Source organism: Eptesicus fuscus, chromosome 10, assembly GCF_027574615.1.
Source record: "Eptesicus fuscus isolate TK198812 chromosome 10, DD_ASM_mEF_20220401, whole genome shotgun sequence".
In the NCBI taxonomy this organism is placed as follows: Eukaryota; Metazoa; Chordata; class Mammalia; order Chiroptera; family Vespertilionidae; genus Eptesicus; species Eptesicus fuscus.
Genome location: NC_072482.1, coordinates 9,009,296 through 9,023,897, shown reverse-complemented (window position 1 = coordinate 9,023,897; position 14,602 = coordinate 9,009,296). Strand labels below are relative to the sequence as shown.

At 45.0% G+C, this 14,602-nt stretch overlaps 1 protein-coding gene across 1 annotated transcript in view; it reads right to left on the bottom strand.

Annotated features, from left to right (window-relative positions):
• DNAH8 (dynein axonemal heavy chain 8) overlaps positions 1-14,602 on the bottom strand; it is a 265,691-nt gene that overhangs the window by 51,994 nt on the left and 199,095 nt on the right. The window contains exons 79-81 of the mRNA XM_028161183.2: positions 10,961-11,082; positions 8,171-8,289; positions 6,481-6,683 (exon numbers count right to left, since the gene is read on the bottom strand). Of these exons, the coding sequence (XP_028016984.2) occupies positions 6,481-6,683; positions 8,171-8,289; positions 10,961-11,082 (444 nt within the window). The remainder of the gene's footprint in view (positions 1-6,480; positions 6,684-8,170; positions 8,290-10,960; positions 11,083-14,602) is intronic.

The following is a 14,602-nucleotide window of genomic DNA, read 5'->3' as shown; positions in this document are numbered from 1 at the left end:
CCCTACATAATCGGACCCCCTACACACACACACACACACACACACACACACACACACACACACACACACACACCTTTTCTTATCCCACCACTGTCCCCCTCATTCATTCACTTTTCTACAGCGCAATGGCCTCCACGCACACTGCAGCCTCACTGCTGTTCCCTCTGCCGGAATGTGTTCCCCTGTCAGGGGCACTGACTCCCTCCCTCCACATTCAGTGTTCCTCGCCCTCCCTACCAGGCCTTCCCTGATGATACAGCCACCCCCTCACCCTGCTTCTTTCTTAGCCTATTAGATATTTTTCCTAGCTTATTACATACTCACTTGCTTATCAATCATTATCTGCTTTGCCCCACACTAGAATGTCAACTCCATGGGAGAAGGGACTTACTAGTAGCTCTGGTGCCTTACCCAGCACTAGACAGTATATGCGCTCAGCAGATGCTCAATAACTATTTCCTTACACTTTCAAAAGTGATACACAATTCACATATCAGGTTAAAGTATACAGTTTGAATTATGTTTTTAGTGTATTCACAAAGTTGTAGAACCATCACTATGCTCTAATCTCAGAACATTTTCATCAGCCCAAAAAGAAACCCCGAACAGTCACTCCCCATCACCCCCTCCTACCCCAGCACTCACTAGGAAAACAACAGAGAATCAGCAAATGAAAAGCACAGGATCTTCTTTGACAAGATCAACAAGATTGGCACCGTGAGGGGGTCCTCAGGGAGGACAGCTGCAGAGGGTCCTGTGGGAGATGCTGCTGTAGGCGACGCAGCATAATTACTCTTCGGTGGTCTCGGGTTTGGTCTCATTTTTACTTTTTAGTTGTTTCTATTTGAGAGATTTTAGTAAGATTTCAACTGCCTTTCCATTTCCTTCCAAAATTAGGCTTGTGTCTCCTTCACTTTTCCTCTTCCTTTTAAAAACAAACATTTTATTTTTAATTAAGTAATATATGTTCATAGTGAGAGCCTTGGAAAATATAGGAGAGCATAAAGAAAAAAATAAAAATCACCACTATCCCTCACTAGAAACCTTCATTCTAATCCTTTTTAATATGCACAATCCCTTATGCTCATTTCAAAATTCAAAACACTCTAAAAACTGAAAGTTTTGCCATAAAATTAGTTTAGTGGCAAAAGCTGACCTGAAAGGATATGAATCTATTTATAGTCTTTATTATCACTATCTTTATTAATATTAATACGCTTATCTGCAGTGTATTACATAATATAGGGAATACTACCTGTCTAAAAGCTGGAAAATTCTGATTTCTGAAACATATCTGGCCCCAAGGGTTTTGAATAAAAAATTGTATACCTATCTATATTAAAAATTTTATATATGTCTTACACGTATGTGTGTTACATATATACATATTGCATTACATATATGTACATATGAAATAACATACATGTTACTTTATGTCTCCACTTGTTAGCAGTATGTTGTGAGCATTTTACTGCCATTAAATATCATTGGAAAGCAGTTTTTCGTGGCGACACAGTCTTCCACTATGCTGGTCATTCAGCCACGACCCTTTTGCACGTTTAGGACATTTCCAATTTTCCAATATTATAACTAGATGAAGCATCCTTGCACATAAATCTTGATGTGTATCCCTCAGTATGTTCTTAGGAGAAGTTCTTACACATAGAACACTTGGGACAAAGCATGCATCCATCTTGAGGAGGACCGGAGCCACATACAGAGAAGGATGGCCGCTGTCCCAGCTGAAGGGGAATGCTGTACTTCCTAACCCACACTCTGACCCGCGGCTGCGCTGTAGCTCATGGTGCTTCTGACGTACAGAAGTTTTAAAACTTTGTGCAGATTATCCATCTTGTCCCCTGGGTTGGGACTCTGGTATTATGATCAAGGAAACTGCAGCAATACTACGTAAATATTCAATGCATTCCTTTTATTCTTTCACAGCTTGATTGAAACCATTTAAACGCCTAATCAATGCAGAACTTACTTTGGGGTTTGATGTGAGGTGAAATTCTTTTTTCTGAAGGTAGCCTGCTACCCCTACACTGTTTATGTAACTCATTTTCCTCCACTGACGTGAAATGTGAATCTTATCATAGACTAAGCTACTCTATACTAGTATACTAGAGTCTAATTTGGGGCCTTGTAATTTTGCTCTGTTGATCTGTTTACCTACTCTGAGCTATCTCCACACTCATTAAATTATCTCAATTGGATGAAGTTTTTAAAACCTGATGGTATTCATTCCCCATTATTCTTTTTCCTTTTTAAGCTTTCTTGGTTATTTTTGTCCATTTATTGTTCTAGATGACCTAAGATCCTTCTCCTAACCCATCAGAAAAAAAAATAACTGCTGGAATTTCAATTACACTTGCATTCAATTTATAGATTAATCTAGAGACTATTGACATCTTTACAATATTGAATCTTTATACTGGGAATGTGGTTTAACTGTCCATTATTTTATCCTACTTTTATGTCTCTAAGTAAGTTTTATAGTTTTCTTTTAATGGGTATTTTAAAAATTATTTCTCCGTTTTACTTTTATTGCTATAGTGAATGGGACTTTTACATTTTATTTTACAAGACGCTCCATTGATTTTTTAATATATTTATTTTGTGATCAGCCACCTTACTGAACTATCCTGTTAAATCTGATAGTTTTTCAGCTGATTCATTTGTTTCTTCAGTTAGACAATTACATTGTCTGAGAATAATGGTGATTTTTGCCCCTACTGTCCAGAAGTTATATCTTTTATTTATTATTCTTACACTACATTAGCTCTGTCTCCCACAACAGTGCTGAAGGATAGTGTGCGGGCAGACATCTTCATCTTCTTCCGGACGTTAATGGGCGTGTCTCCGGTCGTTCATCAACAAGTATGATGTTGATGTTTGAAGTTCATTATCACATTAACAGTGAAAAACAAATATTAAATTTTTTATAAAATGCTATTTTAGCATCTATCAAGGCAATAATATGCTAGCTTAAGGAAAAGTCTTTCACTTACTGTTGTGGTAAGATTTTTTTATTTTATCTTTTTTATTTCAACTATGCATTTCTACTCGGTCAGGGCATGTTATCATTTTTTTTTTTTTGCATGTTATTTCTTATAATATTACACTGAATTTTTCTTGCTTGCATTTTAGTTAAGATCCTTATATTTACATCGATAAGTTGATCAATCTGTGGTTTTCTTTCTTTTATGCAGTTACTATCATGGTCTGTTTTTGATATCAGGATAATGCTGTTCCCTGAAATAAAGAGGAGGATGCATCCTCTTTCCCTCTCCTCTGGACGGGAATACAGCATGTGAACGTTGTAAGGGACTTATCAAAAAGATCACCCAAACCCACAGCATTTGTTGAGATAATCATTCAAAACTTCTAATTTTGCTCATCTCAATTATTAGTCTATTCATGTTTTTCCACCCTTTCTGAGAAAATTTTGTAAAATTGTGTTTTCTACAAATTTGTCCATTTTAATGAGATTTTAAAGTTTATTACCAGAATTATGTATCTTTCTCGTCATTTTAAAATCTGTATACGTTGCTATACCCATTTTCCTTAATTCTTTTGTGTATTTGTGAGTCTGCATTTCATTTGTTTGCTCTCTTCATCTGTGCTTGGGCTCTGTTTCTAAGCCTGCCCTTCTCCGGGACCCTCTCCCGCACCCAGTCCGAGTAGCGTTCTCATGCTGAATCCACATGTTTCCTACCCGCTGCGCGGGCACCAGTGCTTCTGCGCAGAATCCGTCCGCTCCGCACCTCTCACTGCAGAGCTTGGCAGGCACTAGGCAGCATCCACAGTGCGTTTTCTTTCTCCTTTTTTCCTACAAAAACTTGTTTGATTTGGTCCCATCCTCGAGTTGCTGTCAGGTAATGGGTTAATTCAACCAATAAGGCAGTGAGAGAGGATGAAGGAGAGAGACCACTGAAGTGGGGTTTCCCAGTGAGCCCTGAATCAGATCTGTCACCAGTGAGCTCTCTGGCCTCATCCCCAGACCTTAGTTCCCTGACCTGTAAAATAAAGTAGTTGGGTTTCAAGGTTTCCAGAGTCGGATTTACCTTGAGCATTCTATGATGATCTGTTATCCAGTTACCCAAATGAAATATTTCTACTTAAGACTAGATGAATATGATATTCTATCTACATAATAGTTCTATTTTCACAGCTACTTTTGACCCAAAGCAGTGAGTAGCATGTGACTTTCTAATATTCCTTAAAATGATTTAGCGAATGGTTCTTTATGCATTGGGTCCTTCAGTGTCAAAATCAAATCTACTTTGTTTTATTCTCCTAACAAAGTAACCAATAGAAGCTTGAACAATTGTTGGAAAAACAAAGTAGTAGCAAGAAATGGAAATCACCAAATTGCCAAGCAAAGCAGTATGATAGCAGGTAATAACACTAAAGGTGATAGCACAATTCTGGCCTTGTGTATTTATTTAATGTCATAGTAAAATTTCTCCCAAAGAAGATCTTGAATTTCTTACTTCTGTTTTTGAACCATAGTCCTAGACAGCAGAATTATTAATATTTGAAATGGAATCTCTAGTGGAACATGCTCTTCTTCTAGGAACAGTATCCCCTTCTAAGAAATGCACCTTACTCAAGCTCCATATATGGTGTTCCTGCTATGAACCCATCCCCACAGCAACAGTTCATTGATTGGCCTAGAAAGGAGCACATGACCAAAGCAAAACCAATGAATTTCTTCCCTGGTTATTTGGACTTGGGACCAAGAGAGTAAGGGGACTTTCCCCGGGAGTGCTGAACTTACTAATCATGTAAGCCCAGGAGCCACCAGAAGCCATGAGTTCTGTCACATGAAGATTGGTGGCAAGAGAGAAGTTAAGAAATTTATGTGCAGAGAGAAGTAGAGCATAGAAGCAGCTGGACAAAGACCCATGGAAGACTAGATCTGAGAAAGATTTAAAAGCTCCAAGGCTGTGAGAGAGGCACCACTCCTAGACCAGTGCAGATGACTAGCATGTCGGAGTAAATACCAGAGCAAAAGAGCTCATTTTAAAGGTGGTTAATGAGACTTAACCATGAGCGATTGCCAAAAGAACCATTTAAACATGGATCTGTACAGAACATGGAATGGTGTGGTGACAATGAACTGAGCAGAGTCAAAATGAGAAAAGTGGGAGTGGACATAGACCATGCTACCATACCTAATGGTTTATAGTAACTTCTTAGTGCAGAGGGACATATGGTGAGTACTGGGGATGACTAAATGGATTCTGTATCACGTTTATATCAACTATATAATAAGCTCAATGTAAGTCTTACTTCACAGAGTAGGTTTAGTGATTCATAATCAATCACTTTTGTAATCTTTATAAAGACAGGAATGAATTAACCGTACAAGGCATAGTTATCGAGATCTGAACCTGGAAGATTGGAATTCCAACAACATTCAGATGTTTGGAGGATGGAGAGCGACAGACAGCCTCTGTAAGCAGGTGACTCAAGTGTATGACCATGGGCTGTGCCTCTGCAGGTCCCTGTCCTTTAGTTCTGCCACTCAGTCATTGCTCTCACAACTTATGTGCTTATAACTCCTTGCCCTGTGTCCTCCCCCTGGAATAACTATTTCCCACCATTCTCATCTAATAAAATTGTATCTATTTTTTTTTTAGATCCTATTCAAAATAGCATCAATGTGATCCCTGTACCCCCTGCAGTCCGAGTAGCTCCAGATCTTGTAATCAGACATGTGTACATAACTTTGTTACAATAGTCATCACGTGGTCTTCGGTTAAGTGTTGGCATGTCTGCCTTCCCCAGCTGTGTTGTGCTCATCTCTGTACTCCCTGAATCCATCAGCCTGACTGGACAAAATGGTTTCTGAATGAAAGTATGGATAAATGAGTCTCCAATTACTATGCATTACAGTGGTTCTAGTTCTTTTAAATTTGTGACAAAATAGACTTTGTTGTCATTTTATATAGACACTAGAGGCCCGATGCATGAAATTCATGCAAGAGTAGGCCTTCCTTCCCCCCAGCTGCCGGCACTGGCTTCCCTCTGGCACCCAGGACCTGGGCTTCCCTCCAGCTGCTGGCAGGCACCTGGGACCTGGGCTTCCCTTGCAGCCCCGGCTTCATCCGGAAGGTCATCCGGAAGGACGTCCAGTCTAATTAGCATATTACGCTTTTAGTATTATAGATGGCAATAAAATCTGCTCTTGTAAGTTCATTCCTGTTAATCTACTGTCCATGTAGCATGACCATCTGCTTACAACTTAAAAAAAAACAACCAGAATATGGTAGATGAGTCTGTTCCTCTCTGCACAAAGATATCTCTCTCCCAACCTCACTCTAGGAGGTCTGAAGAGGGAGGAAAGAGTTTAGTATTTTTTTCTAACTCAGTTTTACGGACATATTCCTAATCAGTTATAAAGTTATGAAAGGCAAAATTTGAGGCAAAGGCGTGTGGGGTTTGCTAAGTTTCATAGCCTGCTGCTCATACCCAGCTTCAGCTTCTTGGCCAGGGCGTCGATTTGAATGGTGGGGTCGGACCCCATGGACAGGAAACAGATCAGAGGTGTCCGTGTATCACTTTCTTCCCAAGTTTTCTCCAGGTTTAAGATAACTGGTTCTGTGTACTTCTCCTCCAGAGAATTGGCAATGTACTTTCTTGCTTGAAAAACAGTGCGGTCTGGGCACCACGACCTAGAAATGGACACGAGCGAGAGGAAAAAAATTTAGTCTCTTCATTTCTTATCCTGTCTCATTCTAGGCATGTAAAGAACATACTTAATTAGCAAAGGACAAAGAGCTAACTCTCCATTGTGCAGGTCTGAGCAAGGGCAAGATCTTCTACCCTGGGTTTCGGTGCTAGGCATATTCTGAAATTTTAATTGGCCATTTTTAAAAGCGAATCAAATGATTATCCCTGGTAACCGGAGCTATTGCGTCAGGTCAACAATTCCTCATCCAAGCTAACACACAGGAGCACGCTTATCTTCGGCAGGTCGTTATCAGGTGCCTGCTGCACCTCAGGCCACTCAGCAGTGAAGCCACCTGCCCGGCCTGCGCACACAGGAAGCTCTGCAGGCGTTGGGGGCGGGGGCGGGGGGGAGGGGGTAACGTGTCCAAGTGTCAGAAGTAGGTTGACCAGCGAGCACTAATGTAATGCCATCTGTGTTGCCTACGTTGAAGTAGGTTCTAAACACAAGGACACATTAAATAACGTCATTTGATATTTGATATTTTAAATCACAACTTCTACAGATTATAGTATTCATTAGGCAAAGATTCAGTTTTAGAATAATGGATAAAAGATAGACACATCTATTCCAATACAAACGAGTAGCTCTTTCAGCCTCTGTAGGTCATGAGGTCGCCATTGCTGTGATCACTCGCAGAGGGTGACAACACCCAGGAAACACCTTTTTGTAAGAAATGCGAGCTCAGGTAGGGGTATGAGATTGGAAAGATAAAAACGACTCCAAAATTATCCAACAGCTTTTTGTTAATCTTTTGAGGGTTTCATCTGCCCCCAATGCCAACCTTGCCCACCAATCTAATCTCTCTCTCTCTCTCTGTCTCTCTCTGTCTCTCTCTCTCTCTCTCTCTCTCTCTCTCACACACACACACACACACACACACACACACACTCACACTCTAATATAGAAGCCTTCTTTAAGCTACGGGATATTAAGAAAATATGAAAAGTGGAAAGGAAAAGAAAAAAAAAAAAGAATGTTCTTCCTTAACATCAATTTAAAACTTTTGCTTCTATTATAATAGTCAAGCCTGCATTACACATTTCAATAGCGTAATATTTATGGGGTTTTTTTCTCAGATGAAATTGAATTTCAGCTTACAAACTAATTGCTTTATAACTTTGTGAGTTATATTTATTAAAGAAGTAAATACAACAATAAATAATGAATGAAGTGAATAATAAAGCATATTTTTCATGTTTCTTTTGGCTAAAAGCACTATCATCAATACACTGTCAAAACATACCATTCCCTGCCACCACCATCATTTTATTTGCTTGTCAAGGAACTAAAGAATTGCCATCCCAAAGTGCAATGTGGAAGCACCTACATTGCTTATAGTAACTACTGGGACACAGTGAAGTAACTCCCTGCGGTACGTTCCTTCATTTGACAATACAATGCCTCCAGCTCTGAGCTACCTATTCTCACCTGATAAGTAAGAGTTTGTGGCAGGTATCCAGCGAGTCGTTATATCCATCAGGGATAATTTCTTCCTCTGGAGCATCTTTGTCAAACCAGCTTTTCCATCCCTTCTCATTTCGAGATATCTAACATAAACAAGCCAATTAGCAAGCCACGAGAGTACATTGAGTTGAAATAAATATATTGGGGAGGACGCCGAATAACAGAGCGCCGTTCTCTCTGGGCACATCATTTTTCAAATACAACCACACATCTACATTTCTCTTCCAAATCAATGACTCAGACAATGTGGAGATTACTATTCTCTTTCAGTTTTCCCATTGCTTTTCTCCACTATTCACTAAGATTAGGACCATGAATCAATTACACTAAATGACTGGGCAGGAAAAAAATCACAGACCAGGGTTTCTCGACCCACTGACATTTGGGGCCAGTTATTTTTTGTTCAGGGGGCTGTCCTGTGCACTGTGGGATGTTTGGCAGTATTCCTGGCCTTCACCCACTAAATGCCAGTAACACCCCTCCCCCAATTCGGGACAATCAAAAATCTCTAGACATTGTTAAAGCTCCCTGTGGGAGGTTGGAGGTGGGGGGTGGGGGTGGGGAGAGGAATGGGCACAAAGTTGCCCTGCGTTGAGAACCACTGATAGAGACCATTCTGATAAGCAAACCTCTAAACGTTGACCTCTATGTAAAATACTGATAGATGGCACAATCAAAACTTCCACTTTCCTAGCGACCCCCACCCTGAGCATTAGACCCAAGGAGGGAAGAGGTCTCTCCAGGAGCTGGTCCCGGGCGCCTGTTCCTGCAGAGCATGGGGAGAGCTGCGGGATTCAGAGGCATCACAGGCACATGGTGAAGCCCAGCCCTGTGCAAACCAGTGGCAGACGCTGCCTGATGGCGAGCCTGGCGCTGCTCCGGGACCGCCGGCGGCCGGGTTACTTAGGCCGTGTTTGCAAGCATGTTTAAAGAGCACCAGTCAGCGCTAACAGCAAACAGCAAATCAGCACAGAGCAGAGGCTGCGTGCCACCCCCAAGCCTTGTCCTTTCTCCTCTATTCTCCCCACTTTTTACTGAGGCACAGAGAGGAATAGCTGCCCAAAGCCCACAATCCTATAGCAAAACAATGAGCCCAGTTGCTCCAACTTTGTCCCTGGGGCACTGAAAAAATGGAGGAGGATTTCTGAAATGTCTCACAGCTGCCGTCTTTCTCCGGGCTCTCCCTAGCTGGCTGCTCTCACAGAATCAGCTTGGCACATGGTCCCGAGGCCTGGGCTGCTGCAGCCCACCCTACTGCCCTGGCCCCAGCGCACTGCCACTCACAGCGCCCCCTGCAGGCCCCCCCCCACTAGCGGCTAGAGAGAGGGAGCCTCGGAGGGTGTTTATTCCCAACCTTCCATCTGCTGATTTTGACTTCACAGTAGAGCTCCCAGGCGAGTGCACCTGTAATGAGCAGGGGGCTAACTTCCAGCCCCTTGCTGCCCACCTCCATGGCCCACTCCTTTTCCTGGCCCTCTCTCCTAGCAAATGCCACTTCCGGGTGTTAAACAGTTGGGCCTGGGATGCCAGGCAGGGCGGCTGCTGTTGGAGGCTATTTTTGTTTCAATCGCTGACACCACTCAGATGGGAGACTGATCTACTCCTCCCTTCCTTCCCACAGACAGGCCAGCCGTGGGCCGCCTGATGGCAGGGCCCGGTGAACTTCTGCCCTGTCCCGAGAACAGCTCTTCCCCTCACATCTGGCCCAGCCCCGGGGTACAAGGCGTGGCGGAGAAATAACTCGTGCTGCCAGGAAAGGGCATGAGGTCAAATGACAGCTTCGCCCTTCATTGGCCACATCGAGAATTCTTAACCTCTTTGAATCTCAGTTCTCTCATCTCTAAAGCGGGATCCACAACGCAATAAATACATATCTATCAACAATTGAATCTAAAAATCAAAATAAACAAGCAAGCAATCTAATGAACAAAATAAACTGATGAATAAAACAGAACCAGAGGCATGGAAACATGGAACAGGCTGACAACTCTCAGAGAGAAGGGGAGGGGGGGGTGGGAAGAGACTAACCAAAGAACATGTATGCGTTACCTATGACACAGACAATAGGGTGGTGAAGGCCAGGCGGGCGGGAACCAGAGGGAGCGGGCAATGGGAGTGGGGGGAGAGAGGGAGACGTCTGTAATACACTCAACAATAAAGGTTTTTTTTAAATCATAAGCAGAAGTAAAAATGTAACAACATCAATACTCTACAAAAAAGGATCCACCCCTGGTTCCGATTCTGACAGCAATTCTAGCAGCCTGTGAGTGGCCCACGCCCAGCACAGAAAAAAAGGCAGCGGCCTGCACCTCCAAAGGTTCCTTCTGAGCGGCCCCCACCCTCCGCCTATACGCTCCCTGGCAAGCCACGCAGAGACTTAAAGCTACACCATTGTGTGGACCCTTTTGTGTGAGGACCTGTCACCAGGAGGTGCCCAATTAAATGGCCTGGGTGGCCCTAGCCGGTTGCTCCGTGGTTAGAGCATTGGCCCTCGGACTTAAAGTCTCAGGTTTGATTCCAGTCAAGAGCACGTACGTACCCCGGTTGCAGGCTCAATCCCTGGCTCAGGTGTGTACGGGAGGCAGCCAATCGATGTGTCTCTCTCACATCGATGTTTCTCTCTGTCTCTACCCCTCTCTTCCACTCTCTCTGAAAATCAATGGAAAAAATATCCTTGGGTGAGGGTTAATAACAACAACAAACGGCCTGGGTGTGTTTGGGTGTAGAGATCTGCGCTTTCCCGCCCTTTGTTACCTGGTTCATGATTTCTGCGAATTGCGGGAGCTTACTCAGCTCCACGAGGTTCAGCCAGGTCATGTCGAGGATCCAGCGGAAGGGCTTGGGAGGGCAGGCCTTCAGGTCCAGGGCTGCTCCGCCTGGGGGAGGGGGCAGCGGAACCAGGTCAGCTCCGGCTCCATTTTTCAAAACGCGCCCCCTCCCCCCAAGTCATAAAAATGAGATAACCATATTACAGAAAAATATGGGAAAACTGGAAAATAGTCACCTTACAGAAAAGGTGGTTATCCTTTTTGGGTACATTTCCTTCATGTCTTACTGTTTTATTTACTGGTTTGTACCGTCTTATAACATACAGATGGTGGTAATTCCTTGTCATTTTTCTCTGCAGAGAATTGTTCCCAGGTGGTTGTGGTTGTTTGCCTTTTTATTGTGATTTAACAGTCTGCAATGTACCATTTTGCTATCAATGTATACGCTGATCATCCCATGTGTGATTTTAAAAATCACTTCTAAGTCATCACTCCTCCAGAAGTTTCATATTCAATACTACTAGTATTTGTTACCAGGTCAAAAAGATGGGTAGATGGATAGATTGACATAGTACAGCTGTGGGGTTTTAAGGGAGTAACTAATGATCAAATCATTCATTCATTCATTCATTCAAAAAATACTTAAGTGTTCCCTGTGTATCTGGCACATTCCAGGCACCGGGAGTAAAGCAGAGAAAATGAGCAAGGCCCTGGCCTCACAGCATGTGAACAGCATGTGTTTTGAAGCCAATCACAAGTCAACAAGCATTCCCAATGCGACCATCTCCCACCCAGTCGCGTGCCTACTGTTACAATTTCAAATCCCTCTGTTGCATATCTTTAGTAATGTTTCATCATAATAATTCCAGCTCTGTTTTTAATTCAGATTATGCAAAAACAGTGATGCTGCAACTTTCAAATCCCATCATCCTGAAGAGCTCCTGGAATTCTTCCACTTCATAATCAACGCTTGGGCAAAAAAGGGGAGGGGGGGCAGAGGGCTCTGCTCCCCCTCCAGCACCTTCCTGAGATGGAGAATGAGCTGAAGTACCCCTTTCATGCACGGCCCTTTGTTCAATCCCCGGGGCAATGATTCCGAGGCCACCACGCCTTTAGACCGGCAACCTTCCTCACCACCTGCCCTGTGCACCCTGGAGAGGGAGAAAGCCTTCCGGGCTCCGGTTCTGCTAACACCGAGTTTACCGGGAAAGCAACCACTGGGGGCGGCTGCGGACCTAAGGGACTCTGCTTCTCTGACCCAGGGACTAGCCATCCTTTTCTTCTCCGTTGTTTCCAAAACAACATGCTCATGGACCATAAGCCTCAAAGGCACCAGCAGAGGCCGTCGAGGCTGCAGCAGCGTTTCAGGCGCGTGCACCTCAACTAACCAGACAGCCTCTCCCCCAACACCCACTCTCATACTCGGGAGCTGCAAAGACGCGGACAAAGAACTCAGTCTCTGCCTCCTCCTCGGCCACAAGGTGTAACAACGGAATCTCCCAGGTGGGGTGCTGTGGGGATTAAATGCACGTTTGTGTGCAGAAAGCTTAGGACAGTCTTGGCCCACAGTAACAGCCAGGCAATCATTAGCTGTGGTTGTGACGTTAACTGTCTGACTTGGAACTCAGGTCCAGTCCAACCCGGAAGGCAAGGGCACACGCCCTAAAGGGTCTTTTGTCCATGGGTCACAACAAAAGAAAGATGACACCTCTCTAAAGGAGCTGGGCAGGGAAAACAGTCTATCCGTTACTCGCTGAGGCAGGATTGCCCTGCTATCTGCTTCATGCTTCACCGTGTCTGACACTGTCCGTTGAAACAGAAAGTCAAAGGCACCTTCCAGATTCTGAAGAAAGCAAGTCGGAGTGGAGGCAGAGGGACGGTCCTCCTGGAAATCAGACACTTGTGCTGTGACCAATAAGTTCCTTCTCCCCCTGTAAGCACTGAGTTCAAATGATTAAAAAAAAAATTAATGATCTAAGGACCATATGTGTTAACCTTGTAAAAACCATTAAAAACAAAGCCATACCATCTTTTAAAAAATAATTTGGTCACAATGTAAGCCCGTTCAAAACTAATACAAACTGTACAATAAGCCAGCTTTGGGTTGTTTTTTAAAAAACACAGAACCTCTTTTACTGCTGAGCTGACTATACTTCCGCTAATCAACCTATCAGACAATCCCAAATTCATCTTCCTAAAGCACTGCTCTGTTCGCGGGACTTCCTGCTCGTAAAGCGTTCGATGGCTCCCTGTGGCCCACTGAATGCAACCCACGCTCCTCGCACTGGCTCTGCTGGCCCTGCGCAATCTGCTTCTCCCTGGCTCTCAGCTAATGAAACGGGGGCACAGATGTGTTATCTCCACAACCCCGATGTGCAGCCTTCTTTTTTTTTCTGTGTCAAACCTAATTCTCCTCACAGATTCCTTCCCCACTGTGTTGCTGTGTTTCTCAGCCTCCGCTGATTTACATACTTAGTCTCCCAGAATCCCGTCTGTCTCAGGTAAGAGCTCAGTTTGGCTGGGTTTGCTGGGTGGGGAGAAGTGGGGGGCGGGGGGGGGGTGATTGTGTCATGACAGGGAGGGGCCTCAGATCGGCACGCACCCTCTTGTCTCTACCAGTCTCGGTCCCAGGCTGGGATCCCGCACTGTCTCCCCTGAGCACATCCTGTGGGACCTGCAGGCGCAGGGGGCTGTCATGCCCAGGGACTGGGCCTGTGTCCGGTCAGAGGTCCCTGCTCTGCAGCTTCTTGGTTTGCGCCCCAGGCCTCTGGTGTGCACCAGCCCCTCCACATTCCATGTCCACACGCCTCTGCCAAACCTCCCGCGTATGCGTCTGGCCACTCACTCCCTCACAAAGCTGCCGGGCAGCTCCCATGCCCGCGCGGCTCTGGGCAGAGCGCAGGGCATCTTCTGCCTGGATGTTTCTCGAGCGCCCTCCTCTCCCCACCTCCTTCTTCCTCTGACTCCTCTGTCCTTCCACGACCCATTGTGGACCAGGGGACAGGGCTCCCACTTCTTTCTATGTCAGAGCTGTCTCCTTCAGGGGTCACACTGGCAGATGGGACTCAGGAAGCAGAGCCAGCTCACCAACGAGGAAAAATCCAAAAGTGTATTTCCCATCCTGCTTGTACCCACAGACGGGAGGCTGTCCTCAGCGCGAGGCCGTTTGCTCCCACTGCTGCCTAAGGTTCCCACCCTTCCCCACCGCCCCTTCCCCACTGCCCAGGGGCCCCAGACCCCGAGGCTGCGGCCCCAGGCAAGTGAGAGCCTCGAGGTGACTGGACGAGTCAGAGCAGCTTTCTAGGCCTGGTAAATTCAGGCGCGTTTTATCTAAATGTCACAGAGACCACCCCTACGGATGGACGCTCCTCTCCGGAGCCCGCCCTGTCCCTCCAGGTGGCACGGGTCCTTCCCCGGGGCCCACAGCCCCCTGTGCGCGGGGACCGGTGGTCGCTCTCTGAGATCACACTGCTAGGCAGGCGCAGATCTGGGCGTTCCCTGGTTCCAGCCCTGCACACGCCTTACGCACCACGCGGTCTCTAAACTCCTACATGCAATTCAGACACCAGCTCCTCCAGGCATACCAGGCCTTAGAAAAAAACATGAACCCAAGGACATATTCTCATTT